At 34.6% G+C, this 25018-nt stretch overlaps 1 protein-coding gene across 3 annotated transcripts in view; it reads right to left on the minus strand.

Annotated features, from left to right (window-relative positions):
- RALB (RAS like proto-oncogene B) overlaps positions 1–25018 on the minus strand; it is a 102043-nt gene that overhangs the window by 15393 nt on the left and 61632 nt on the right. For 2 of the 3 annotated variants that reach the window (XM_074214976.1, XM_074214975.1), the window contains exons 2-4: positions 18593–18691; positions 8274–8437; positions 4365–4573 (exon numbers count right to left, since the gene is read on the minus strand). In XM_074214976.1, coding sequence (XP_074071077.1) covers positions 4365–4573; positions 8274–8387 — 323 coding nt within the window. In that variant the 5' untranslated portion in view covers positions 8388–8437; positions 18593–18691. Of the gene's footprint in view, positions 1–3493; positions 3591–4364; positions 4574–8273; positions 8438–18592; positions 18692–25018 lie in introns of all 3 variants that reach the window. The other variant, XM_074214977.1, reaches the window with a different exon arrangement.

Here is a 25018-nt window from a genome sequence, read left to right on the forward strand (position 1 = left end):
ATTTCTGTAGGCACAGAAATGAAGGTATCATCAGAATCAGGAAGGTGGGTGGGCATGATAAAGGAAATCTGAGCAGAGGACATATTATATGAAAGCACAGGATAAGATGTGAGAAGGCTGGGCTAAGTTTAGGAGATGCATGAAATGGGACCTCTTATACAGGGATGAGCAGAAGAAAATATCATTGGACATTAGGGGAAGGAGAAGAACTCTGAAGTGCTCTTAAGTTTGAAGAAAATAGGAGAGGGAGGGAGGGAGGGAGGGAGAGAGAGAGAGAGGGAGAGAAAGAGAGAGAGAGAGAAATTTTTCTCAATAAATATCATAAATATGAATTAATTATAGAACAATAACTGGAAGATCTGAAAATGAAAAATAATTCAAATAGAAAACTTCAACATTAGAAAGAAAGAGGTGTCTTCTAACTTTGGGGGGATATATCCTAAGTTCTACGCAAAACAAATTTTGTCCCTTTATGCCCTATATCTTACAAGTAAGTTGAGGGAAATTCAGTCTTAAAAGTTCATAGAACAGAAAGTAGAATTTGAAAATGATGTATAATAACTTCAATGAAAACATTGATAAAAGGAAACTAAACTCAGATTAATTTCAATGACTAACCTTGTTCTAAAAAGGAAAAAAAAAGACAATAAAACATACTTCCATCTTGGGAAAGAAGTGTAGGGGGAGAGGGAAGGTTCTAAGGGATACAAAATGATGCACATATTGTCAGATAAAGACACCATATTGATGAATTTTGCATAACTGTTAACTTATTACAAGGAGGGAGCAGCATACTTAAAAAGTTTTGCTATAAAAACAAAAGATATCTAAACATTAAAAAATTTACATAGCTATAATCTACCATGTTTTATCTCCTAGAAACTAAAATTTTTATATCGTAAATGAGACAAGAATCACAGCATAGTGGATAAGGGTTGGACTCAAAGTCTGAATAAGTTGATTTCAAATCCTGCCTCAGATACTAAACACTTCAGTGCCCCAGGCAACTTTCTTAAAACTATGTAGTTGAAAATCTACATTTGTGAGGAAGTTCCCTCACTGAAACATCCTACAGTGTGGGAAGTCACAGGTCCAGACCAAAACAAAATCATCAATAGGAAAAAATCCAAAGGTTATCCAAGATACTGTAACTGGGGGGGGGACGCGATCCCAGATGGATTCCTACCTCTATTTCTGAACACAAATTTTTGGAAAATCAAATATATAAATATATACCTTGCAGAATTTTCCACTTGTGTATCATACCTTAAGTGATGTGTTTATAAATAGATAAAATCAGTTCTATTAAAGCACATGAAATCAAATCTTCAGAGGTTAGAAAAGAAAGAACATGTAAATGCTGGCAATTTGCCTGATAAAGAGTTATGTTATCTCTAATGTTTCATGGGATCAATCCTTCTCCTAAATCATCCAAGCTCACAATCTTAATGTCATCCTCAACTCCTCATTTTCACTCACCCCACATATCTAATCAGTTGACAAAACTTGATTTCCCTTCACAACATCTTCAACATATGTTCTCTTCTCTCCACTCTTCAACATCAATCCTAGTTCAGACCCAGATTACCTCTTGCTTGGGCTAATGCCAAATAGTCTACTAACTGGTTTTCCTGCTTGAAATTTCTCCCCATTTCAAGTCTTCACTCAATTGACAAGGTGATTCTCTGAAGAATAAATCTGATCAAGTCATCATCCCCAAACTCAATGGGGGTCTAATAAATTTCCTATTAAACTCCTTTGTTTAGGATTTAAAACTCTTCAGATCCAAGCCTCTTCTTCTCTTTTCAGACTAATTACACTTTATTCTCCACAACTATGATCTAGTTACATTAGTAGTCTTGCTATTTCTTGAAGATGACACTCCATCTCTCACTTTGAGACTATTCTATTGACTACAAGCCAGTCCTGAAATGCTCTTCCCCCTCACACCTATCTCATTTTTACTGTTTTCCTTTTTAAGACAACTCACATTTCATATTATGTAGGAGGCCTTTTCTGGTTCTTCTTGCTAAGATCTTCTCCTTTTCTTTTAATTTACCTTCCCCCTACTCTATATACATCCTGTATTTACCTATTTACATGTTTTTCCCCATTAAAATTAGAAATGGAATGTTCATCCCTGAAGACAGCAACTGGTTTGGGCTTTTTCTGAAGGGGTGCCTTTTTTGTATCCTTAATGACTGGCACAGCGCCCACTATATAGTAAGTGCTTTGAAACTGACTGAAATGGGCTCACCTTAAAAACATAATTAAAAAAATAGACTTTATCATAGTAGGTTCAAAACATGACATCCTATAAAAAGCACAAGAAAATGGCAAATCAGTGATCCCATTCCATCCCATCTCCTCCCCATGCCATTAGCTATCTTCAATATCTCTCTGTCTATACTGGCTCTTTCTCTATTGCCTACAACCATTCCCATGTCTCTTTGCTATCCTCCAAAAAAACCTTTTCTGGGGAGCAGTGGACAGAGCACTGGTCCTGGAGTTAAGAGGACCTGAGTTCAAATTCAGTCTCAGACACTTGATACTTACTAGCTATGTGACCTTGGGTCCATATGTAACTTTGGATCACTTAAGCCCATTGCCTCACAAAATCCCCCCCCAAAATTTAAATTTTAAATTTTCCAGTACCATGCCCAATTTATTTTTAATAGTGAAGAGTGGCCTAAGAGTCATTCCATACACCAATCTCCACCTGTCCCTATTTGATCACAAAAACATTGGCTAGTTCTGAATCAAAGTTTAGAGCTCTATTCACAATAACAGTGTAAAAGATAGTGCATGTATTATCTCCATTTTACATATGAAAGAGATTAAATGAATATGCCCTTGAACATAAAATGAGACCTGTACTAAGAATACAGTACAGGTCTAAAACATTCTTTCATCTTGCCTTTCAGAGCTATCCTTTTTTTAAGGCTCCTTTTACATTATCACAAAATTCTCCAAGTGAAACAAAGACCTAATGTTGAACCATTAAAGGACATTAATGTTAACCTTGTTAGAAAGGAAAAGAGTGACAGAGTCTTTCATCCAGAGGTTAACAGTACTATTCTCCTTTTAAGTAAGTAATGGAACCAGAGAAAACAAAAGATTAGAAGAATAAAATGTTGTACATGTCCTTTTTATCTTTTGAAGAAGTATAAAAAAACAGGAAAGGCTGCAACCCTCCAAAAAGTGAAAATAATTCTGAGTACATATGTTACATGTGGCAACCAAGGTCATAAGGAACAGAAGTAGGAAAGGAAATTCCTGAAAAGAAAATTCCTGAAAAGAAAAAAAAACAAACTAAAATCTTATGCTAGCCTCTTTCCTTTTGGAGGAAAGAGTCCATTATAATAGATGTGTTCAGTTGTATGGTATTATATACTATTTTAAAAGATAATATATTTTAATCACTCAAAACTATACAATGGAAGAAGTTTGCTTTTGTTCTCTTATTTACCTTAATTTGACCTTTGAGGCCTACCTGGCTCAATGATGCTTCCTTCCAAATCTTGGGATTAAAAAAATTAGCTTCCTCATTTTCACCCCTTGTTGTCACCTGACTCTCTGACCAGAACTTGCTAAGAAAGGAAAAGAAAACACTGGGTGTTTTGTCCGTTGTTAAGGTCTCTGAGTTTCAGATACTTTAAGCTTATTTAAAACTGGGTAACTACTTATGAGAAGTACAAATAAAATATATAATTCCTCAAGAGAAATACATAATTTTGATTGAAGGAAGTATCAAGGTAAATAGAGACATATCTCAAAAATACTATTTCTTATTATAAAAGATAAATAGAGCTGGAAGTATTTTTAACTATTTGTTTAAAAAACTTTTAAAATGTATAATTAATGTAATCTATTTTTCTTCAAAATAAGAAATTAAAATTCTTAATTTGTCAAGCTTTGTAGTTCCTAATCAAATCTTTCCTTCTCTGGACAGTGTCTTATGTAAATAAACTTCAAAATACAATCAATGCCAATTTTCCACTGAATTTTTAAAACAAGTGTGTCACATTAATCAGTTACTTTCTCTTAAGAGTCACAGAAATATATAATCACCAATTCTTTTGGAGAAGATAAGATCTAAATATCTGTAACTATAAAAACAAAAGGTCCACAGAAGGAATTTAATGCAGACTGCTGCTTTAATGCATTGGTACCAGAAAAACAGACTATGTTTCTATTTAGAAAATAAGTCCCAACACATACTCTGTAAATAATTGGGACACTGGGGGGGGGGGGGGGTACATGTGTGATATTATTGGCATGTGTTATTTATCAACCTAAGCTATAAGGAAGGAGAACAAAAAAGCCCTCAAGAAACTTCACATCACTTTTATTTAAAAACATACCTGAACTCTGCTGTGGCTGTAAAGGATTCATGTTCTGTTATGGAGAAGACTAAGAGAAAACCCTCCCCACTACGGAAGTAGTTGTCTCGAATAGCTGCATAATCTTCTTGTCCAGCAGTATCCAGAATGTCTATCTGTACTTCTTCTCCATCAAGGACCACTTTCTTTCTATAACTGTCAGCTTTAGTAGGTTCATAGTCTTCTACAAACTAAAGAACACAATAATAATATCATCAAATAACTAAACATTACAAAAACAATTTTATTATTACACACTTATACTTTTGCTTATAAACTAAAAATATTTACTATATGTTATATAATGTCTTCATTGGATAATTATTATTAATGTTCTGCATTTATATGGTGGTTTAGTTCCCCCAAAGCAGTACATAATCTATCATTTCATTTGTCTTTTTAATACTTCTGTAAAGTAGACAGGTTATTATCCTTATTTTACAGGTAGGATAAGTTGATATTGTCACAAAAACAAGAAGCACACATTTATAAAGCACTTTGAGATTTATAGGAGCACAATAATTATACCCCGTTCCTTCCCAAACACACTAAAGATATCTTCATTTTTTGCTGTTGAACTTGTTTCAAATAAACCAGGTATAAAAAAATATAAATCTCATGATTTAAAAAAAGTTAACTGCTAAAAATGTCCTTTGAATATCATGTTCATTTCACTTTCATTGAAGTATTTTTGAGCTAATTAGTGAAAAAAACAAAAAAAAAAACTCCCACTAAACTTCCGTTTATTTCTTTGAGATTGGGAGCCAGGATGTCCTGATCCTATGATATACTTTATTACTAAATGAAAAATGTATGTTACTTTTAGATATCTAAATTACAATCCTGATGGTAACATTTTTCAGTTGGAGAACAGGCAATGAGACTTTATAAAGTTAGGGAACATGATCTGGACTGATTCTACAGGAAAAAAGAAACTTTCTGATTCTCTCTAAAGTTGTTATTTGAAAATTCTTAAATAATAGCTGAAGACTTTATATACCTATAAATTTGTGAATTTTTTTTGTTTACTTATGCTTCATACTGACATCCACCTCCCCTTTGCCAATTGCTACAGGAACCATTACTGCCACAATTATACCATTCTTATCTTCAGATTTCTGGGCATCAGTGTGGGATCACATAACTAGAGAAACCCAGAAATTAATGCTTAACTTCAATCCCACTGAGAAAGCAGTCACCTGCTAATATTTCACAAAAATTCTATAACTGCTGACTTCCATGTGTCATTTTCATTCTAATGAAGTCTGATTTTCTTCAAACATAAAGAGAAATCGAATGTAACAGAAAATCAAATAGGGACAAAAAAAACCCCCAAGTCTCCTATTGTCTATGTTTTTTTCTCTATCCCTTCCAAAAGTCTTCACCTGTAATTGCTTTGCCATATTACCCCACCAGCTGTCCTCTACCCAAACCTTAACATACACCAAAGCATAACAGCAAACTATTAAAAGTTAGCATTTACATATTGCTTCGTGGTTAAGAAACACTTCACATCTATTGTCTCCTCTGTGAGGTAGGTGTTTTTATTCTCCTTTTACAGTGGAGGAAACTGAGGCAAACAGAAATGAAGTGACTTGCTCAGGATCCCACAGCAAGGAAATGTCTGAGGCTTGACCTGAACACTAGTCTTCCTGCCTCTACCTAGAACCCTATCCACCATGCCACCTAAGTTCTCTTAGGTTTTTCAGGGAAGGGAAATGTTAGAAAGATGACTCCAAGTCTGAATAGTTGACCAAAGCTTAATACTCTCACTTTTTAAGATTTGTTTTTTGTTTTTTTTTCTCATGGCTTTTTCACATTTTTTTCTGATTCTTCTTTCATAACATGACTCCTGTGGAAGTATGTTTAACATGATTGTACATATATAACCTATATCAGAAAACTTGTTCTCTTGGGGCAGGAAAGGGAAAGAAGAATGTGGAACTCAAAATCTTACAAAAAATAAATGCCAAAAACTGTCTTTGCATGTAAATGGAAAAAAATAAAATACACAATATGAAAAAAAAAGACCATACTTGTATCCATTCTTGCTCCTTTTCCTCTAGTTATCGTCCCCTTCAAAAGATAAAAAAAATATTCCTCTGTGGTTCAAGCAGTCACAGTGGTAAGGCTTAGCAGCCAGGGAAAGGACCTGCCCTCATAGCCTTAATCATCTTGGATTAAGAACTGAAAGGAATTTGGATATTGTCCAATCCAGGAATTCTCAAACTTTTAAAAAATTCCTGAAAATCCCAAAGAACAGTTGCTTATTTTAATATTTGTGTTGATATTTACCATATAAGAAATTGGAAATGCTAAAAAATGATATTTATTATTTCATTTAAAATAACAATCAATTCATTACAAAAATAAATAACATTTTAATGAAAAATCTATATTTTCAAAAACAAAATTTTGGTGAGAAAAGCGTCACTGTTTTACATATTTTTTGCAAATGTCTGGCTTAAAAGAAGTCAGCTGGATTCTCAGATCTGCTTCTGCATTCAATCTGTTGTGATATGTTGTTTTGGTTGAAATTTATGAAGAAATCCGGCCTCACACAGATTTCTAGTTGGAAGAGGGAGGAGCATTTTAATAGACAAATAATGTCTTTATATTTTAATGAAAATAATTTTGACCTCAAGGATCCCCTCAAAGGACCTTAAGAACATCCAGGGGTCTGCAGACACATTGAGAATCAATAGTGTGGTTCAACCCTTTCATTTTACAGATGAAGAAATAGTTTCAGGAGAAAAAAGTGACTTATCTACCTAAGATTACACTGGGATAAAAGAGAAGACCTGGGAATTATAGCCTATGAATCCAAACCATTGTTCTCCACACACTAACAGAGATTCTGCTCTGCACCTGAATTGTGGATTTGCTAACCTGTGAATATTCCCTTCCTTAATCTACCGGGCTCTTATGATTCCCCATTCCATCCTCTGCTTCAGGACATGGAAGAAAAAGTTAAAGAAACATACAAGTCACTGAAAGGAAAAAACCATCTTTCTGCTCTAGAATCTAAATCTGTCTCTCCTTTTATGTAAATAGTATTTTCATTCAATCAAGTAGATATCTGCCTTTCCATTTTAGCTTGTGGTACAAAAATAAGGAAAAATGGACACCAAAGAAGGTATTTAACCAGCAAACAGAATGCCATAGGAGCAGTTCAGCTACCCCTTCTAAATAGACCAGCAAAGAACACTCCATCTGGGGCACAGAGCAGTGGGTCCTTTGCCAAACTGTATGCAATATAATATCTATTATCACACCAGATGCAGCACAGTTTTGATTATGACACCCACATCAAGTAAGTGATTTAAACTTTGGCAAGGCTGGGAAAGAGACAGAGAGCCAAACTTCACTCTTGCTGTATGGAAGAAAAGTAGAGAAAATTTTACATCTAATAATTATGGCAAAGAAAATCAGATTCTTGACCTTGTGAAACTCAATTCAATTCCCCTCCATTCCACAGTTAACTTTTCACAAGGCTAAGCACCTGATCAGTGCATTAGAAACTAAAGGTTACAGGTTTTTCTGTCTCCCTCTCCTCCCTTTTCTCCACAAACAGCAGGACCAAAGTGTAACAAGAAAACTAAAGGCAAGAAAAAGGAAACCTCCCCTCCAGGGCCCTCCCAGCCCTGCCAAAGTTTAAATCACCTACCTGATGCCAATAATTTCTAAATTTTATTCGTGATGAGATTCAGAGGAGACTGCAGACCTTTCACTCGTCAGGAACCTTTTACAGGGGTTGATTTGTTATATAACCCTAGAGGGCACATAGGGAAATACAGACTAAGAAAAAACTTTTTAAAGGGGGGGCAGGGGGAGGGGGGAATATTTGTACCAACAGGTAAAAGAGCACAACTTGTGACTAAATCATCTTACCTCATCATACATGAACTGAAGGGTAAGTGCAGATTTGCCCACCCCTCCACTGCCAACCATGATCACTTTGTGAAGAACTAAAGAGCTCTGGTTCTTATTCTTGTTTGCAGCCATTGTACTTGTTGTTGAGGGTTGCTGAGCACTGTCAAGGAGCTGTTGAAGAACTGTTGGTAAAAAAGACAAAGACTTAGAGGCACTTTGTTCTCTACCCAACAGAAATCAAATAAAGTTCATGCTTTCTACTGAAGGTTAGCCCACACATTTCCAAACAGGAACTAAACTTTTAGATTGGGAAAGCAATAAAAAACTTCCTAAAGTTCAGAAAGTCAATAAATATAGGAGTTTAAGCTAAGTGAGAAGCAGTAGCATATATGATCCACCCAGCCTGTTTCACTGAACAGGCTGGAAAAGGGGGAAAGAGTTTAAACAAGGAAAATCTGTCTTCCAAACTGCCACATGTTTCCTCAGTCAGAATGACCAAACAGCCTCAACTTCCAGATCCCATTCCACCCCCTCTACATCACTGCCACTGGATAGAATCTCTAGCTCAGGCTCAACATTTACACAACTTCATTTTCCATCCTCTATTCTCTCATACTCCTTTGCTAAAAAAGCTTCCATCTAAATTTGATGAGTGTGAGTTATAAATGGAGAGAATTGAGTATATTTTTAATCCACTACCAAACACTGCAATTTTAAAGGATTTGCATTATATTTTTAGAGTAATTTTACTGTGAATTTATAAAACAATCTTTATTTTCATCTTAGTGTGACAAGTTTTTAAAACATTAAGTATTAATGATAATGAAAGTTTGCCATTATTTCCCCAAGTATAAGACATACCCTTCTTCAAAAAATTTGGGATCTAAAAACTTCTTATACAATAGTTGTAGTTTTTTTTTTTTTTACTTGCACTTCCCACTTTTTTGTGCTTGCTGTCTTTGCGTTCATTGTTTTGCATTTACTACTGGTATATTTGGTTATGTTTTGCCATGTTCTGCCCAGAAATGGCTCAGAAAAGATTTTCCTACGTGCTGAATTCAAATTCAAAGCAATCTAGTTTGCCCAAGAGAATAGAAATCGTGCTATGGAACATCAGTTTGGTCCTCTTCCAACTGAGAAAACAATCCAAGACTGGCTACAGGAAGAAGAAATCTTACTGAAAATGCTAGGGCAGAAGAAGGTCAAAAGAGGCAAGTCAGCAAAATGGCTTGATTCAGAGAAGAAGTTCCTGTGTCCACAAAGATGTGCTGATGAAAAAAGTGACTGATTTCACAGGAGACACAATTGGTGCTTCAGGTTCATGAAATGGAATGGACTAAGCATGCATCTACACACCAGACTTGCCCAAAGATGCCTAAAAGCTATGAGCCAAAGGTCCTTGAATTTCATGATGAATAAAATTTTAGTTCAATAACTTTATGTAATACTTTTTTTTTCAAATTTTGGGTCCCCAAATTAAGATGCATCATATACTTAGGAGTGTCTTATAAATGGGGAAATACAGTAGTTACCATGTTAAAAGAAAAAAAAGAACCCAGACTGGTAACTCCTGTATTAAATATCACATATAAATGATACTTGTCCTTTGTCCACAAAGAAGACCATGACATCAGGGGGATAAATGCCATGACAAACACATGGATTGCATTTGAGTGGGGGGGGGTGCACCTGTACTGAATCACCAGCCTCATTTTCTCCTTCAGAGCCATCTGGATCCAGTAACCAGATTTGAATCAGTACAACCAAAAATGGTCCTGGATGTGAGGCAATCAGAATTAAGTGACCTGTCCAAGTTCACACAACTGGCAAGTGTCAGGTGTCTGAGGTCAGATTTGTACTCCCATCCTGCCTCCAGGCTGGTACTCTTTCCACCACATCATCTAGCTGGCTCCAAATAAATGAAGCCCTATCCATTTTGTTTCGAAGACCAGGTCAGTTCATCTCTACCAGGTGCAGAGGCTAATCATATGCCTGATTCCTCTACCAACATAGGAGATTTGACTTGGGTCTTTAGGCAGTCTGCTTCTCCCCAAACTCTACCACTCCATCACTCTTCAACCTTCATGATCTAGAATCATGAAACTCCTCTCAGATCACTGATCTTTATTACTGCATCTCTCCTCCATTTTCTTAAACTATTCTTTGTGCTCAATAAGGTAATCTCAGAGGGATGGCATTAACATTAAGAAAAATCAGCAAGGGTCTCTTTTTGAAGATGGGACTTTAGCTAAGACTTGAAGGAAGCCAGAAGGCAAGGCTGAAGAGGGAGAGCATTCTAAACATAAGAACAGGCAGTGAAAATGCAGAGTTTACTAGAGTTTACTAAATAGAGGTGTGACCTAGTCAGATGGACTTTAAGACCACCAATATGACATACTGGAGAACAGATGAGGACTGGGGAGAGACTTATGGCAGGAAGACCCACTGGCAGCAATTTCATTAGTCTAAGCATGAGGAGATTAGGGCCTGTATCAGGATGGTGGTAGTGTCAGAGAAGAGAAGGGGGGCATATATGAAAGATGTTACAGGATTTGACAATTGACTGAATATGGTAGGCAACAAGAGAGTGAAAGGTTGAAAATGTTATCTAATTTTTGAGCTTGGGTGACTGGAATGATAGTGATGCTCTCTATACTAATAGGAAATTTAAGAAGGGAGGGTTTTAAAAGAAGAAAATAATGAGTTTAGTTTTGGACCTGTTAAGATATCTACAGGAAGTTGAAAATGTAAGACACCTCAGCAGAGATAGGAGGATGAATATATAGGAGCCCAGAATCAACTTTTAATTTATTAAGGAATGAGAGATAACACAATAGCAAAAGCTGATTGTTGGGAGTGGTGAAGAAGTAGAAGTTAATTCTCTCTGGGAGCTTAACAATGAAAGGAAGAGTGAAAAACGACAACAGCTCAATGGAAATGTCAAGAGCAAATGAAGACTATTCTAAGAATGGAGGAAGGGACATGTGTGTAAGAAGCAGAAAGAGTTATTGGGAGAAAAAAACAGAAGAGAAAGGAATAATTTACGAAGCAAACTCCTGAAAGAAACAAGAAGAGTTAAGTTCAAAGATAAAGAAAAGGGGCTTTGATTTTAACTCTGACCTCTGAAGTAAGGGAGAACTTGAGTGAAGATGTACAGTGGTTTTCCAAAGATCCTAGCTCTAGGAGCAAGAACTCACTAATCAATAAAAACTGCTGGGGAAAATTGGAAAACAGTCAGGCAGAAACTAGGCATGTCATATTGGGTACATGATTTAGACATGGAAGATGACATCAATAAGAAAATTAGGGAAGCATAGAAAATTTTATAGATTATGATCAAACAAGAGATAGAAGATCACAGGAGGTAAAATTGATCATTTTGATTTCAGATTGGGAAAGGGTAAAGTTTTTTTAGCAAGTTTCTCTAATAAAGGTTTCATTTCTCAAATATATAATTAACTGAGACAAATTTATAAAAAATAAGGATTCCCCCCCACTGATAAATAGCAAAAGGATAGGAATAGACAATTTTCAAAGAACAAAATCAAAGTTATCAAGAGTGATATAAAAAAATGCTCTAAATCACTATTTGATAGAGAAATGAACATTAAAACAACTCTGAGACACTTCCTCACACCTATCAGATTGGCTAACATGACAAAAAAGGAAAATGATAAATGCTGGAGAGGATGTGGAAAATAGGGTCACTAATGCACTGTTGGTGGAGCTATGAACTGCACCAACCATTCTGGATAACAATTTGAATTATGCCCAAAAGGGTTATAAATTGGTGAATACCCTTTAACCTGCAGGGCCAGTACTAGGTCTATAACCCAAAGAGAGCAAAGGAAAAGGATGTATTTGTACAAAAATATTTAAAGCAGTTCTTTTTGTGGTAGCCAAGAAGTGAACATTAAGGGGATGCCCATCAATTGGGTAATAATGGCTAAACAAGTTATGGTATATGATTATGATGGAAAACCACTGTGTTATAAGAAATGATGAGTAGGATGTTTTCAAAAAAACCGAAGATTTAAATGAACTGATAAATAGTAAAGTTAGTAGAAACAAGAGAAAACTATAAACAGTAAAACCAAAATTGTAACAATAATCAGCTGTGAAAGACTTAGCTACACTTGTCAATACAAGACAATTCCAAAGGACTCATGATGAAAACTGCAATCTACCTCCTGAAAGAGACCATTATGAGTACAGATTGATGCATTGTTTTTATTATTTATTTTTCTTGCTTTTTGAGAAGGAGGCAACATGGTTGACATGGAAATATGTTTTGTATGCATAATGGTAGTTTGTTTTCTCAATAAAAAGGGGAGGTGGTACTGAAGGGAGGGATATAATCTGGAACTCAATTTTTTTGTAAAAAAATGAATGTTGGGGCAGCTAGGTGGTACAGTGGATAGAGCACCAGCCCTGGAGTCAGGAGTCCCCAAGTTCAAATCCGGACTCAGACACTTAATAATTGCCTAGCTGTATGGTCTTGGGCAAGTCACTTAACCCCATTTGCCTTGCAAAAACAAATGAATGTTATGGGGCAGTAGATAGAGAACCAGCCTTGGAATCAGGAGGACCTGAGTTCAAATATAGCTTCAGATACTTGACATCTATTAGGTGTGTGACCTTGGGCAAGTCACTTAACCCCATTGCCTTGCAAAAAAGAAAAATGAATGTTAAGAGAAAAAATAATAACACATGAAAAGCATAATTTTAATTTTATAATTTTAAAATCATAAAATTTTAAAGTACTATATAAATATGAAAACATAAAAGCTACTTTGAGGGGAAAATGATGTATACGACTTTTGAAGTACTGAGGATGAGAGAGTTCATAATAATGATCGTGATTTTTCTCAGTTAAGTAGGATAACATAATTTTGATCATATGAGAAGCTTCTGCACAAAGAATATATCTTTCTTAAGAAGTCATTTATGAGGAAATATTCTTTCAGGTTTCTCAGATTAGAATATGGTATCATAGATAGATACATAGATACACATACACACATACAGACAATAAGGTTAAAGGATATGAACAGAGTTCTCAAAAGAAGAATTCCACACAATAATTATATGAAAAAAATGACCCAAATCACTAATAAGAGAAATATACATCAAAACAATGCTATGATTTCACTTCACACCCACCAGATTGGAAAAGATGACAACCAGATGCAAAGTCACTGGAGAGGTGATAGCTAGTGCATTGTTGGTGAAGCTATGAAATCTGAGGCTTTCATTTTATTGAGCAATTTGGAATTATGCAAATAAACTTATTAAAATATCTGTGCCCTCTGACTCAGAAATTCCACTATTAGGCTTATAACTCAAAAGAAATCATTAGAAGAAGGTCACCATCCACCAAAATATTTATAGAAGCATTTTTTGTCATAGCAAGGAATAAGAAGTACTGCAAATAGCCAGAAAGAAAGAATTCAAAAATCAAAAAGCCACACAAGTCAAAATCACATATGATTTAGCAGTCACCACAATAAAGAAGGGAAGAACTTGGAATCAATATTCCAGAAGATAAAGCATACAAGGCTTACAGATCAGAATAATTTATTCATCAAAACTAAACAAAATGCTACAGGGAGATAAAAATGGACCTTTAAAAAAAAGGATTTCCAAGCATTCCTGACAAAAAAGACCAGAGCTACATATATAAACTTTGAAATTCAAACACAGGAATGAGAACATAAAAAAGTAAACACAAATCAACAATGATAAGTCATTATTATTTCTTATATTTTTTTTTTAGGTTTTTGCAAGGCAAATGGGGTTAAGTGGCTTGCCCAAGGCCACACAGCTAGGTAATCATTAAGTGTTCGAGGCTGGATTTAAACTCAGGTACTCCTGACTCCAGGGCCAGTGCTCTGTCCATTGCACCACCTAGCCGCCCCTCATTTCTTATATTCTAAAATGGGGAGATGATGTATATCCTGGGTCACTAAAAGAGTCAAATTAGACAAGGATTGGTTGTGGTTTTCTTATTTTGGTGGATATGGTGACTTTCTTCTAATAACTTCTTTTGGGTTATAAGCGTAATAGTGCAATTTCTATGTCAAAGGGCATAGATATTTTAATAACTTTATTTACATCATTCCAACTTTAACCTCACTGTCATCTGAACTTCCTTCAAAGGAAGGAACACACACATACACACACACACACACACACACACACACACACACACACACAAACACAACTACCCCTCCCCGAAAGACGGGTACAGAAATAACATTTCACACAACAGGGAAATAGGTAGGAAAGGAGAGAAAAGGAGAAGGGGGAAATTAGGAGGATAGATTGAGGGAGAGATTAATCCTAAGCAAAACATACTTTTAAGGATGTACAAAAATAATATGAATTTGAGAGAATATCCATCAAATGGGGAATGGCTGAGCAAGTTATAGCATATAACTAATGGAATATTATTGTGCTCTTAAATAATAAAGGAGAGGATTTCAGAGATTTGTTTGGGAAGTAAAAGAGGGAAGATTTATGTGAAATAATAAATAGAATCAGAAGAACAATCTATAACAACAAATGGTTAAGATAAACAACATTGAAAGAAACTCTTATAAGCACAATGACCAACAATGAATCCAGAGGAATACTGATGAAACATACCAGTCACTTCCTGGTAGAAAGATGAAGGAGACAGATAGAAAAATGGGAAAAAATTTTTTTGAAATGTTAATGTAGAAATTTTTTAAATTAACTAGACATATTTATAAGATGTTTTGTTCTTTTGCTCTCATTTGGGGAAAGGAACTGGGTAGAAGGTTTAGAAAGTAGATATTTTCTGAATGAAATACATAAAATATAATTTTTTAAAAACTTAAGTGTGTGCTCCTTGATAGCATGAACTCTGTTTGCTTTTCTTGGTATCCCCACACTTAGCACAGTGCTGGAATGTTGCAAGGACTTAATAAATGCTTGTTGATTAAATGATCCTGCTTCCATTTTATACTTCTAGATGATAATGTAGGTACTGAGATGACTAATATATTAAAATAGGCCCCAGCAGGTTCGAACTAAAGTAAACTTTCTTCTTTTCAAGCAATTAGGATAGTAAAATGTGAATATACATAAGAACAAAGGCCATGTAGCATGGGAAAAGCACATACTAAAAACGCTTGATGCCATAATAAAATCAACAGATACCACATAACTTAATTCCAAGAATATGTCAAGGCTGCTCAATGACAGATGTATAAGGAATCCTTAGGATTTGTGTTCCTTTGGGTCCAGTTCTGGGGTTCCAATTTTTGATGCTTTTTCCTCCAAAGTAATTGTCTCTGGCTCTACATTGGTTATAAAACAAAATTCATATTCTTTCCCCCTAAATCCTGCCCTCTTCTCACCTTTCCCTTTGACTACAGAGGGAAATACTATCTTCCTAGTAGTTCAGGTTAATAATAACCTGGGAGTCATCCTCAACTCCTCACTCTATCACAACCCCCATTTCCAAGCTTTTGCCAAGGTCTATCAATTTCAGCTCTACACCATCTCTCAAATTCACTCCCTTCTCTCCTCTGACAGGGCTACCACTCTCACATATGTATTGCTGTGTAGGTGGGTCTACCTGTCTCGAGTCTCTCCCAACTCCAAGGTATCCTCCATCCACCAAGTAATTTTCTTAAAGGATAGGTTTGATCATGTGACTCCCCTATTCAATAAACTCCAGTAGCTCCCTATTACCACCAGAATCAAATACAAAATGCTCTGTTTGGCATTCAAAGCCTTTCATAACCAAGTTCCCTTCTACCTTTCCAGTCGGTCTTACTCCCTATCACATGCTTTTCAGTCAAGTGACATTAGCTTCCCAAATCACACTCCATCTCTTGGCTCTGGGTATTTTCTGTGACTGGAATGCTCTCCCTTCTCAACTCCACCTACTGATTTCCCAACTTCCTTTAAGTAACAACTCAAATTCCATCTTTTACAAGAAGCCTTTGCCAACCTCTCCCTCCCTCTCTCTCTCTCTCTCTCTCTCTCTCTCTCTCTCTCTCTCTCTCTCTCTCTCTCTTAAGGTTTTTGCAAGGCAAATGGGGTTAAGTGGCTTGCCCAAGGCCACACAGTTAGGTAATTATTAAGTGTCTGAGACCAGATTTGAACCCAGGTACTCCTGACTCCAAGGCCAGTGCTTTATCGACTACCCAGGTAGCCACCCCATCCAACCTCTCTTAATTCTAGTGCTTTCCCTACTTCAATTATGTCCTTTTATCCTGTACATAGCTGACTTTGTATTTATTTGTTGGTATGTTCACTTCTCCATTAGATTTTAAGATCCTTGAGGGTACAGACTGTCTTTTGTCTCTTTTTATATTCCCAGTGCTTAGTACAATGCCTGGCACATAGTAAATATTTAGTAAATGTTTAATGATTAATTACTCCACACCTTAATTCAAGAGTTCCCTCCTAATCCAGAATGAAGGGTTGTGAATAAAATAGTTTCCTTCTCAGAGCAACACAAATCACCAGTCTACTTAGATCATCTTCTCTTTCTAAACTAATTTGTGACTCATGACTTCCACCTCTTAGAAAGGAAATTAATGAATGTTACAAATTCAAATTGCAACATTTCATTACTTTCCTTGTCTTCCCCTAAAGAAAGCCAAAAAAAAAGGGGAGGGCAAAGTGAGAGAAAAGGAAAGGAAGAAGCCTGCTACAGATGATTCAGAATTATTTATACTTTTAGTATTGTTATTTTAGTATTTATTAAGTCTTAAATCAACAAATTTGAAGAACATGCTTTTTTCCTACCATAGATGATAAAAATGACCAATTGAGGATTAAGTCTGCCATCTTTGTGACAGTTTGGAGAAGATATTTCAACTAAAGTTTGCACATGGAAGTTACATTCCAAGATTCTTTGCTCCCTGTCATGTGGAATGAGCTGTTTTATTTGAAGATTATTCTATTTTTTCTTCTGCACTCTTATTTCGTTCTTTTTTCTAGGGATAAAGAGGTAAGTAAAAGTCCTCTTTAAATAAAAAATTCAAGTACTGAAAATTTGAAGAAAATAGGTTACTATAAAAGAACTTTGAGGTTCTAGAACTGTTAAATTTCAAAAGGCTCTATTTTCTACTAATAAATTCTACTTTTTTTTACTCTATATCTTAAGAATAGAAAAAAAGCCTTAGAAGGAAAAGAAGCTACAGCTTATGATTTTATGAAATAGAAACTCCACTCAATGCAGTTGTCTCTCTCTCTTTATCCTCTAGTCATATACTAAATCCATTAAAAGACTGAAGATATTTTATTTGAAAAAAACTTTTAACAGTCACTATTTTCTTATAATGATCTTTATCCATTGTTCTTAAAGAAGATATGACATCAGGAAAGTGATGCAATGACAAGCACACGAATTAGATTTGAGTGAGGGGGTGCTGTGCAAAGTTTACACCAGCTTCACTTTCTCTTCTGGAACTATCTGGAGCCAGTGGCCAAATCTGAATCAGGATGACTGGAGATGGCCCTGAACGCCAAGCCAATCAGGGTTAAGTGACTTGTCCAAGGTCACACAGCCAGTAAGCATCATATATCTGGGATTGGATTTCAACCCAGGTCCTCCTGATTTCGGGATCACTGTTTTATTCACTGCACCATCTAGATAACCATATTTTCTTTTCATTAAACAACAACAACAACAACCAACCTGCGAAATCATGAGCTATTTTCTTATAAGAAAATAATGGGAAACCATATCAAAATGGAGTTTATCTGTATTTTAAAGTAATAAAGTCAATCTGATTGAAATCAGTTTCTTCCTACTAAAGTTAACCTGAAATGAACAAACATGAAGATACAAACAACTAAGCAATTGGGCCTAAAACAAAGACTTTACTTCTTTAGAAAATTATTTTCTAAATGAAAATATATGTTAAAGTTAAGTTTCAGAAAATAAACATACATAAAATTAACTTTTAATAAATAAAATTTTATTTTTATCATAAAAAGCCCCATAAGATTAACTGAATGTTTCTTATTGCTCAAGAGCAGGCTGAACAGCCAATTATGTCCATTTTATATATAAAATAAAGTTACAAACTCATACTAGATGTAATGAGAAAATAAAAGGGAATTCTTGAATGTTTTTACTTTAGTCAGAAATAATATTAATTTTACCTAAATGTCTATAGAATATTGGAGTGGGAGAAGAGTCTTTATTTTTTCTTAATGCATTTGCAGTGATTTAATTAAATCTCAGTCAATTTGTTCCATAAGGGCAAGGAAGAGGAGCTAAATTATATATATATATATATATATATATATGAAATTACTGATATGAAAAAAGAAAAATTGACACTTACAATAGCTGAAATTTACTTCAGTTTCTTCAGAATAGATTTGTCTTCATTCTTTACCTTGAGAAAATAACACAAAATGTATCTTCTTCTCTCAGTTAAGACCTGAAAATATGATTAAGGGAAATGTTTAATATAATATTTGGTGTTATTTAGCTTTTGACACAAAAATTTCAAAATCTTCAAACTAGAACAATTCATTCATTATTCCAATAGAACAGAACTCTACCAGGTTCTCCTCTACCATCCACCATTCTCTCCAACTCTAACCCTACAAAAAAACTGTTCATACCCTTTGATCCAACACTATTACTACTAGGTCTGTATCCCAAAGAGATCACAAAAAAGGGTAAAAACCCACATATTCAAAAAAAAATATCCATAGTAACTCTTTTTCTGGTGGAAAAGAAATGGATATTGAGGGAAAGTCCATCAACTGAGGAATGGCTGAATAAATTGTGGAAAATTAATGTAATAGAACACTATTGTTCTATAAGAAATCATGAGGGTTAGTTCTTGAGGAAAGCATGGAAAGACTTCGATGAACAGAAGCTGAATGAAATGAGCAGAACTAAAAACAATATGAACACTAATAACACTGGGCGATGATCATCTACAATGGACTCATTCATTTCAGCAGAATAATCATCAAAGACAGTTCTGGAAGATGTGATGGAAAATGCCATCTATATCCAGAGAGGGAATTGTGAAGTTTAAATGCAGACTAAAGCTTACTATTTTCAATTTTTACAAGTTGTTTTATATGTCATTTTTTTCTCTAAAGTTTTTGCTTCCATTTGGATTTGATTCTTCTTTCACAACATGATTAATATAGATCTAATTACACATGTAAAGCCTATATTGGGGAGAGGGAAAATATAAAACTCAAAACCTTGCAAAAATGACTGGTGAATATTAAAACTGCATATAGTTAAAAAACAAATAAATAAAAATATTAATAAAAAAACTATGGCCTTAAAAAGCTTCACATTTTCTGCAATTTTAGTATATGGCTTAAAATTTTACATGTCATTCTATGGAAAATTCAATAAATTCTTCCATATTTTTAAGATATTGTTACTGGTTTTCTGTAGGTTTTAATTGGTTTAAAAATAAATTTCTGCTAATAAGCTTCTGCTAACTTACTAATTTTTGTTCTAATATTTAGAAATTAGGATTCTAATTGTTAACCTTGGCTAATTCTTCCACTAGGTAAGAAACTAATCACATTAAGATGTCTTTAGCCTAAATGGTTGAGGGCAGGGGTATGAATTGCACAGGCTAAAAGCAAGTGTTCAAATCACTCAAAATATTTGAGAAGTAATACTATAGCATAATTGCTGGCTGTTAGGAAATTCTCAGCAGTTAATTCAATTATCTACCAAATATACTAAACAAAGTTTTACACTGACAATTAGAAACATATAATATCATATGCACCCAAGAGATCAAAAGAAGCTAAATATTTGAAAAATGTGCAATGTTCCCTATTACTAAATCATTATACAAGCTTGTCTAAATCTATAATTTTTTTTTTAGATTTTTCAAGGCAATGGGGTTAAGTGGATTGCCCAAGGCCGCATGGCTAGGTAATTATTAAGTGTCTGAGGTCGGATTTGAACCCAGGTACTCCTGACTCCAAGGCCAGTGCCCTATCCACTCAGCCACCTAAATATATGATTTTCAATTGTGTAGTGAGCAAAATAGGTTAGAAAACTATTTTGAAGTTTTGTACATGGTTGTATATGGGGAAGGTAGATTTTTAGTGTATAAAATAAATCTATAAAAAAAGTTTATCCATTAAACAAAAATTCATCATGTAAAATTTTCACCTCCAATATGTCATATTTAACGTTCCATGGCTTTGAAATTTTTCATTTCAAGTCTAATACTGTTCAATGTTAGTTAAAAAGAAGGGAAATGATCCAAGTAAGTATATAAATTATAAATTCTAGCAGATTAAAGCACAAATGCATGCTAAATTAAAGAAGGTTTCAGGACTTCTGACACTGTTTTCATGGGTTTTTAACCAGGGATCCATAACCTTAGATGAGTTTTTGGTTTTGATTTTTTTAATTATATCAGAGTAATTCAATATACTTGGTTTCTTTTGTAATCCTATGACCTTTACTTTATGTCCTTAAAACATTATACTGTGGAGGGGGTCCCACAGGCTTCACCAGACTGCCAAAGGAATTCAGGATTCAGAAAAAGTTATGAAGTCCTACACTACTGTGATACCTAGAAACAGATCCTGTGGCTGCTTGAGTTAACTGTTTGAAGAGAAAAAGAACTGGGAAGGAAAAGCGCTAATTCTAGGAGGCAATACACACACACACACACACACACACACACACACACAAACATACAAACATGTTAAAAAGAAAATTAAACTAAAATTAAAATTAAAAGGATAGGTTAATGAAAAAGGATACAAAGGTCAGCCTTAAATTATTTTTTATAAATTAAAATAAAACTTATCCTCTGCCTTCCCTCTACCTTCAACTCTTATGACAAATTATAACTGAGTCTAATACTGAAGTTCACATCTCTTGGAAAATAAACTTGACTGCTTGCTAGTAGCTAATTGATGCAGTTGATAAAGCATTGGTCTTAAAAGTCAAGCTACGGGGCATAGTGGATAGAGGACCTGAGTTCAAATACAACCTCAGATACTTAATAATTACCTAGCTGTGTGACCTTGCGCAAGTCACTTAACCCCATTCCCTTAATAAATAAAAAATATATTAAATTTTTTTTAATAATAACTGTCTAGCTGTGTGTGTGACCCTTAGGCAAGTCACTTAACCCCCATTGCCTTAAATAAATATTTTTTTTTAAAAAAGAGTCAAGGGGATCTAAATCCATATCTGGTCTATGATACTTACTTGATATGAATTTGTTCAAATTATTTAACCTAAGTTTTCCTAAGTAATATAGTGATAAAATCAGCACCTACTTCTCAGAGAATCAAATGAGTTGATATTTATAAAGTGCTTAGGCACAATATGTAGCAGTCACTTAAAAATGCTTATTCTTCCCTCCCCTTATCTATATTGTTTTTAATTATAAAAGACATAATGAGTTGTTATTTATAATATACTTCCTAGTTTTAACAACATAAATCTTAGAAAGGAAGTAATCAAAGGATATGAACAGGTGTCTCTCAAGTGAAGAAACACAAATTATCAACAACCACATAAAAAAAAAGGTTCCAAATCATTAATAATGGTGAAGAATCTATTAAAGGTGTTACTATGTTCCAGGCACTATGCTAAGCACTGGGGATACAAATAAACAAATTAAACAGTCCTGTCTTCATGGAACTTACATTCTAATAAAGAAACTCGACTCACAAAAGGAAGGGTATTTTGTAGTATTGATCTTATTACTGTCCTTAAAGGAACATGCTGCAATGAAGACCTCAAGAAGTAAGTGGTGGGTCTGGATCTAGGCCATATCTGGTAAAAGCTCATCAAGCAAAAACTCAGGCATCCAAAGACAGAAGATTAGAAGCTGGAGGGTAGGAGCAGGGTTTAATGAAGATGGCAGATATAAAACAATTATGAAATTCTACATTACATTCATCATACTGGCAAAGATGACAAAAGAGAAAAATTAGGATTGTTGGAGGGCTGTGTACCTGAATATATACATGGTAGAATTATGTATTCATTTAACCATTCTAGAAAACAATTTGGATCTCCAAGACCAAAGAGCTCAAAGAAAGAGGAAAAGAACCTGTATATATTTTAAAAAAAAACCTTCACAACTGCTCTTTTGTTGTAGCAAAGAACTGGACTAAAGTCTGAGAGACTTCTTAGATACTTGTTAGCTGAACCCTGGTGACCCTAGGTGAGTCATTTAAAAATTCTGTGCCATAGGGGCAGCTATGTGGCATAGTGGATAAAGCACTGGCCTTGGGAATCAGGAGTACCTGGGTTCAAATCCAGCCTCAGACACTTAATAATTGCCTAGCTGTGTGGACTTGGGCAAGCCACTTAACCCCATCTGCCTTGTAAAAACCTAAAAAAAACAAAATTCTGTGCCTTCTTTTCTTCAGTTGTAAGATGGGAATAACACCTACTTTGCACCATTACTGAGAGGGTCAAAAGAGAATATTTGTAAAGTGCTTAGCATAGTACTTAGCAATTAACGAATGTTTGTTTCCTTCCTTTCCTTCCTCCTTAAAGCAAGTGAGGAATGATTGAACAAATTATGGCATATGGAGTAATGAAATATTACCACTCTGTAATAAATGGTGTTGTGTGCCAGGCCTGATTCAGGCTAGTCTGGTACTTCAGGTTCAGAATTGTAATGACATGATAAATTCATAAACTAAGAGCAAATGAAAAACTTACTTAACCATAGCAAGGAAAGAATACTCATCAGAGATTTAGTTGGGTACAATTTCCCTGCATTTATGCCAACCATGGAGGTCAGCTGGTAGTCTGAGAGAGGAGCACCTCCTTTATCCTTAAGCTACATCAATGTCCAGAAAAGCCTTAGTCCACTGAATCAATCAAGTCTTGAGTGCAGCTTTCCATATATATCTTTAAAGAACAACTATGTAACCTAACTTACATAATTGACATTTCCCTGCAAGGGAACTAGTGCTGACGAAATGTGCTGGGTCAGGAAAACAATTTCCATAATGACCAAAAGAAAAGAAAAGTAAAGAAAAACAAGTCTGAAAAATCTTCACAACTCTGATCAAAGCAAAGATCAATAATGGCTTCATGCCATCTATCTCCCATCAGAGATGGACTAGAGGATCACATTTTTAGACAGACCCAAAGTATGAATTTCTTTTTTTTGACTATACTTATTTGATACAAGGGAAAGTTTCTATTGGAAGGCAAGGGTGAGTTAATAGGGATAAAGATAGACAGATAGGCAGAGAGAGAGAGAGAGAGAGAGCAGAAGGAGAGAGAAAGAGCATCATTTTAAAAACAAAACACGAAGGACTCACAAATTTTATCAATGCTGTATTAAATTTGCTATACACTTTTAAAAATACTTAAAGGGAAGTTAATGGCTTAATTTACAGATCTTTTTTATTCTTTATATGGATGGAAAATGTTCATGTTTGTTGACTATTGTCAAACTTATAATAACAAAGAAATTTTTAACTTTGTTAGAAAGATTTTATTTATTTTGAGTTTTACATTTTCCCCCAATCTTGCTCCCCTCCCCCATCCCCCATAGAAGGCAGTCTGTTAGCCTTTATGTTGTTTCCATGGTATACACTGATCTGAGTTGAATGTGATGGGAGAGAAATCATATCCTTAACAGAAAAAAATAAAGTATAAGAGATAGTAAAATTACATAATAAGATATCAGGGTGGTTTTTTTTAAATTAAAGGTAATAGTCATTGATCTTTGTTCAGATTCCACAATTCTTTCTTTGGACACAGATGGTATTCTCCATCACATATAGCCCAAAATTGTCCCTGACTGTTGCCCTGATGAGATGAGCAAGTCCATCAAGGTTGATCATCACCCCCATGTTGCTGTTAGGGTGTACAATATTCTTCTGGTTTTGCTCATCTCACTCAGCATCAGTTCATGCAAATCCCTCCAGGCTTCCCTGAATTCCCATCCCTCCTGGTTTCTAACAGAATAATAGTGTTCCATGAAATACATATACATATACATATATACACGTATATATATTATATATATATATGTATATATATATATATATATATATATATATATATATATATATTCCACAGTTTGTTAAGTCATTCCCCAATCACAAAGAAATTTTTAAAAAAATAAACATAAGGAATAGAACTAAGAGTAGTCACAAAAAAATTTACCTGGCACAAGATATACTCAAATTTCTTCTCCTCCTTACCTAGATTCAAGGCTTTAAATCCCTTTAGAAAGAATCAAGAACAAGATACAACTATAGGAGCCAATTTACCTAGTAAAGCTAGTAATTCTTTGTTAGGCAAATAAAAAACCTCAGTCTGGTGAATTTTTCCAAAGACAACTTTCTAACTAAAAGAATTTAAAAGATTTTCATATAACTCTTAATTATAAGATTAAGATCCTGGAAATATCCAACTAAGCAAAAAGAATTTGACCTAGAGTAGAATATTTCTTGGTCAATCAAGTTATGTAAACCTAGTTTATACTGTAAAATTCAAGAATTTTGCATTCAACCCATTCATCCCAATTATAATAGTCAGAAGTTGAAAAACTTTCCCTTATAATCTGATATCCTTGGTAACAAGTTAACAAAAGCTTAGACACTGGCTATCAATTCAAATTTTGGAATCAATGTCCACAAAAGTTTTAACCTTTTCTAGTTAAGACTTTTTTTTGCAGTCCTCTATAAGGTTGGCCTTATTGCTTGCCAAAAAAAAGTCTATACTCAGTAATAAAACTATTCATCACAAACATTTCCCTTCAAACAATATT

This window comes from Macrotis lagotis, chromosome 1 (assembly GCF_037893015.1).
Source record: "Macrotis lagotis isolate mMagLag1 chromosome 1, bilby.v1.9.chrom.fasta, whole genome shotgun sequence".
Taxonomy (NCBI): Eukaryota; Metazoa; Chordata; class Mammalia; order Peramelemorphia; family Peramelidae; genus Macrotis; species Macrotis lagotis.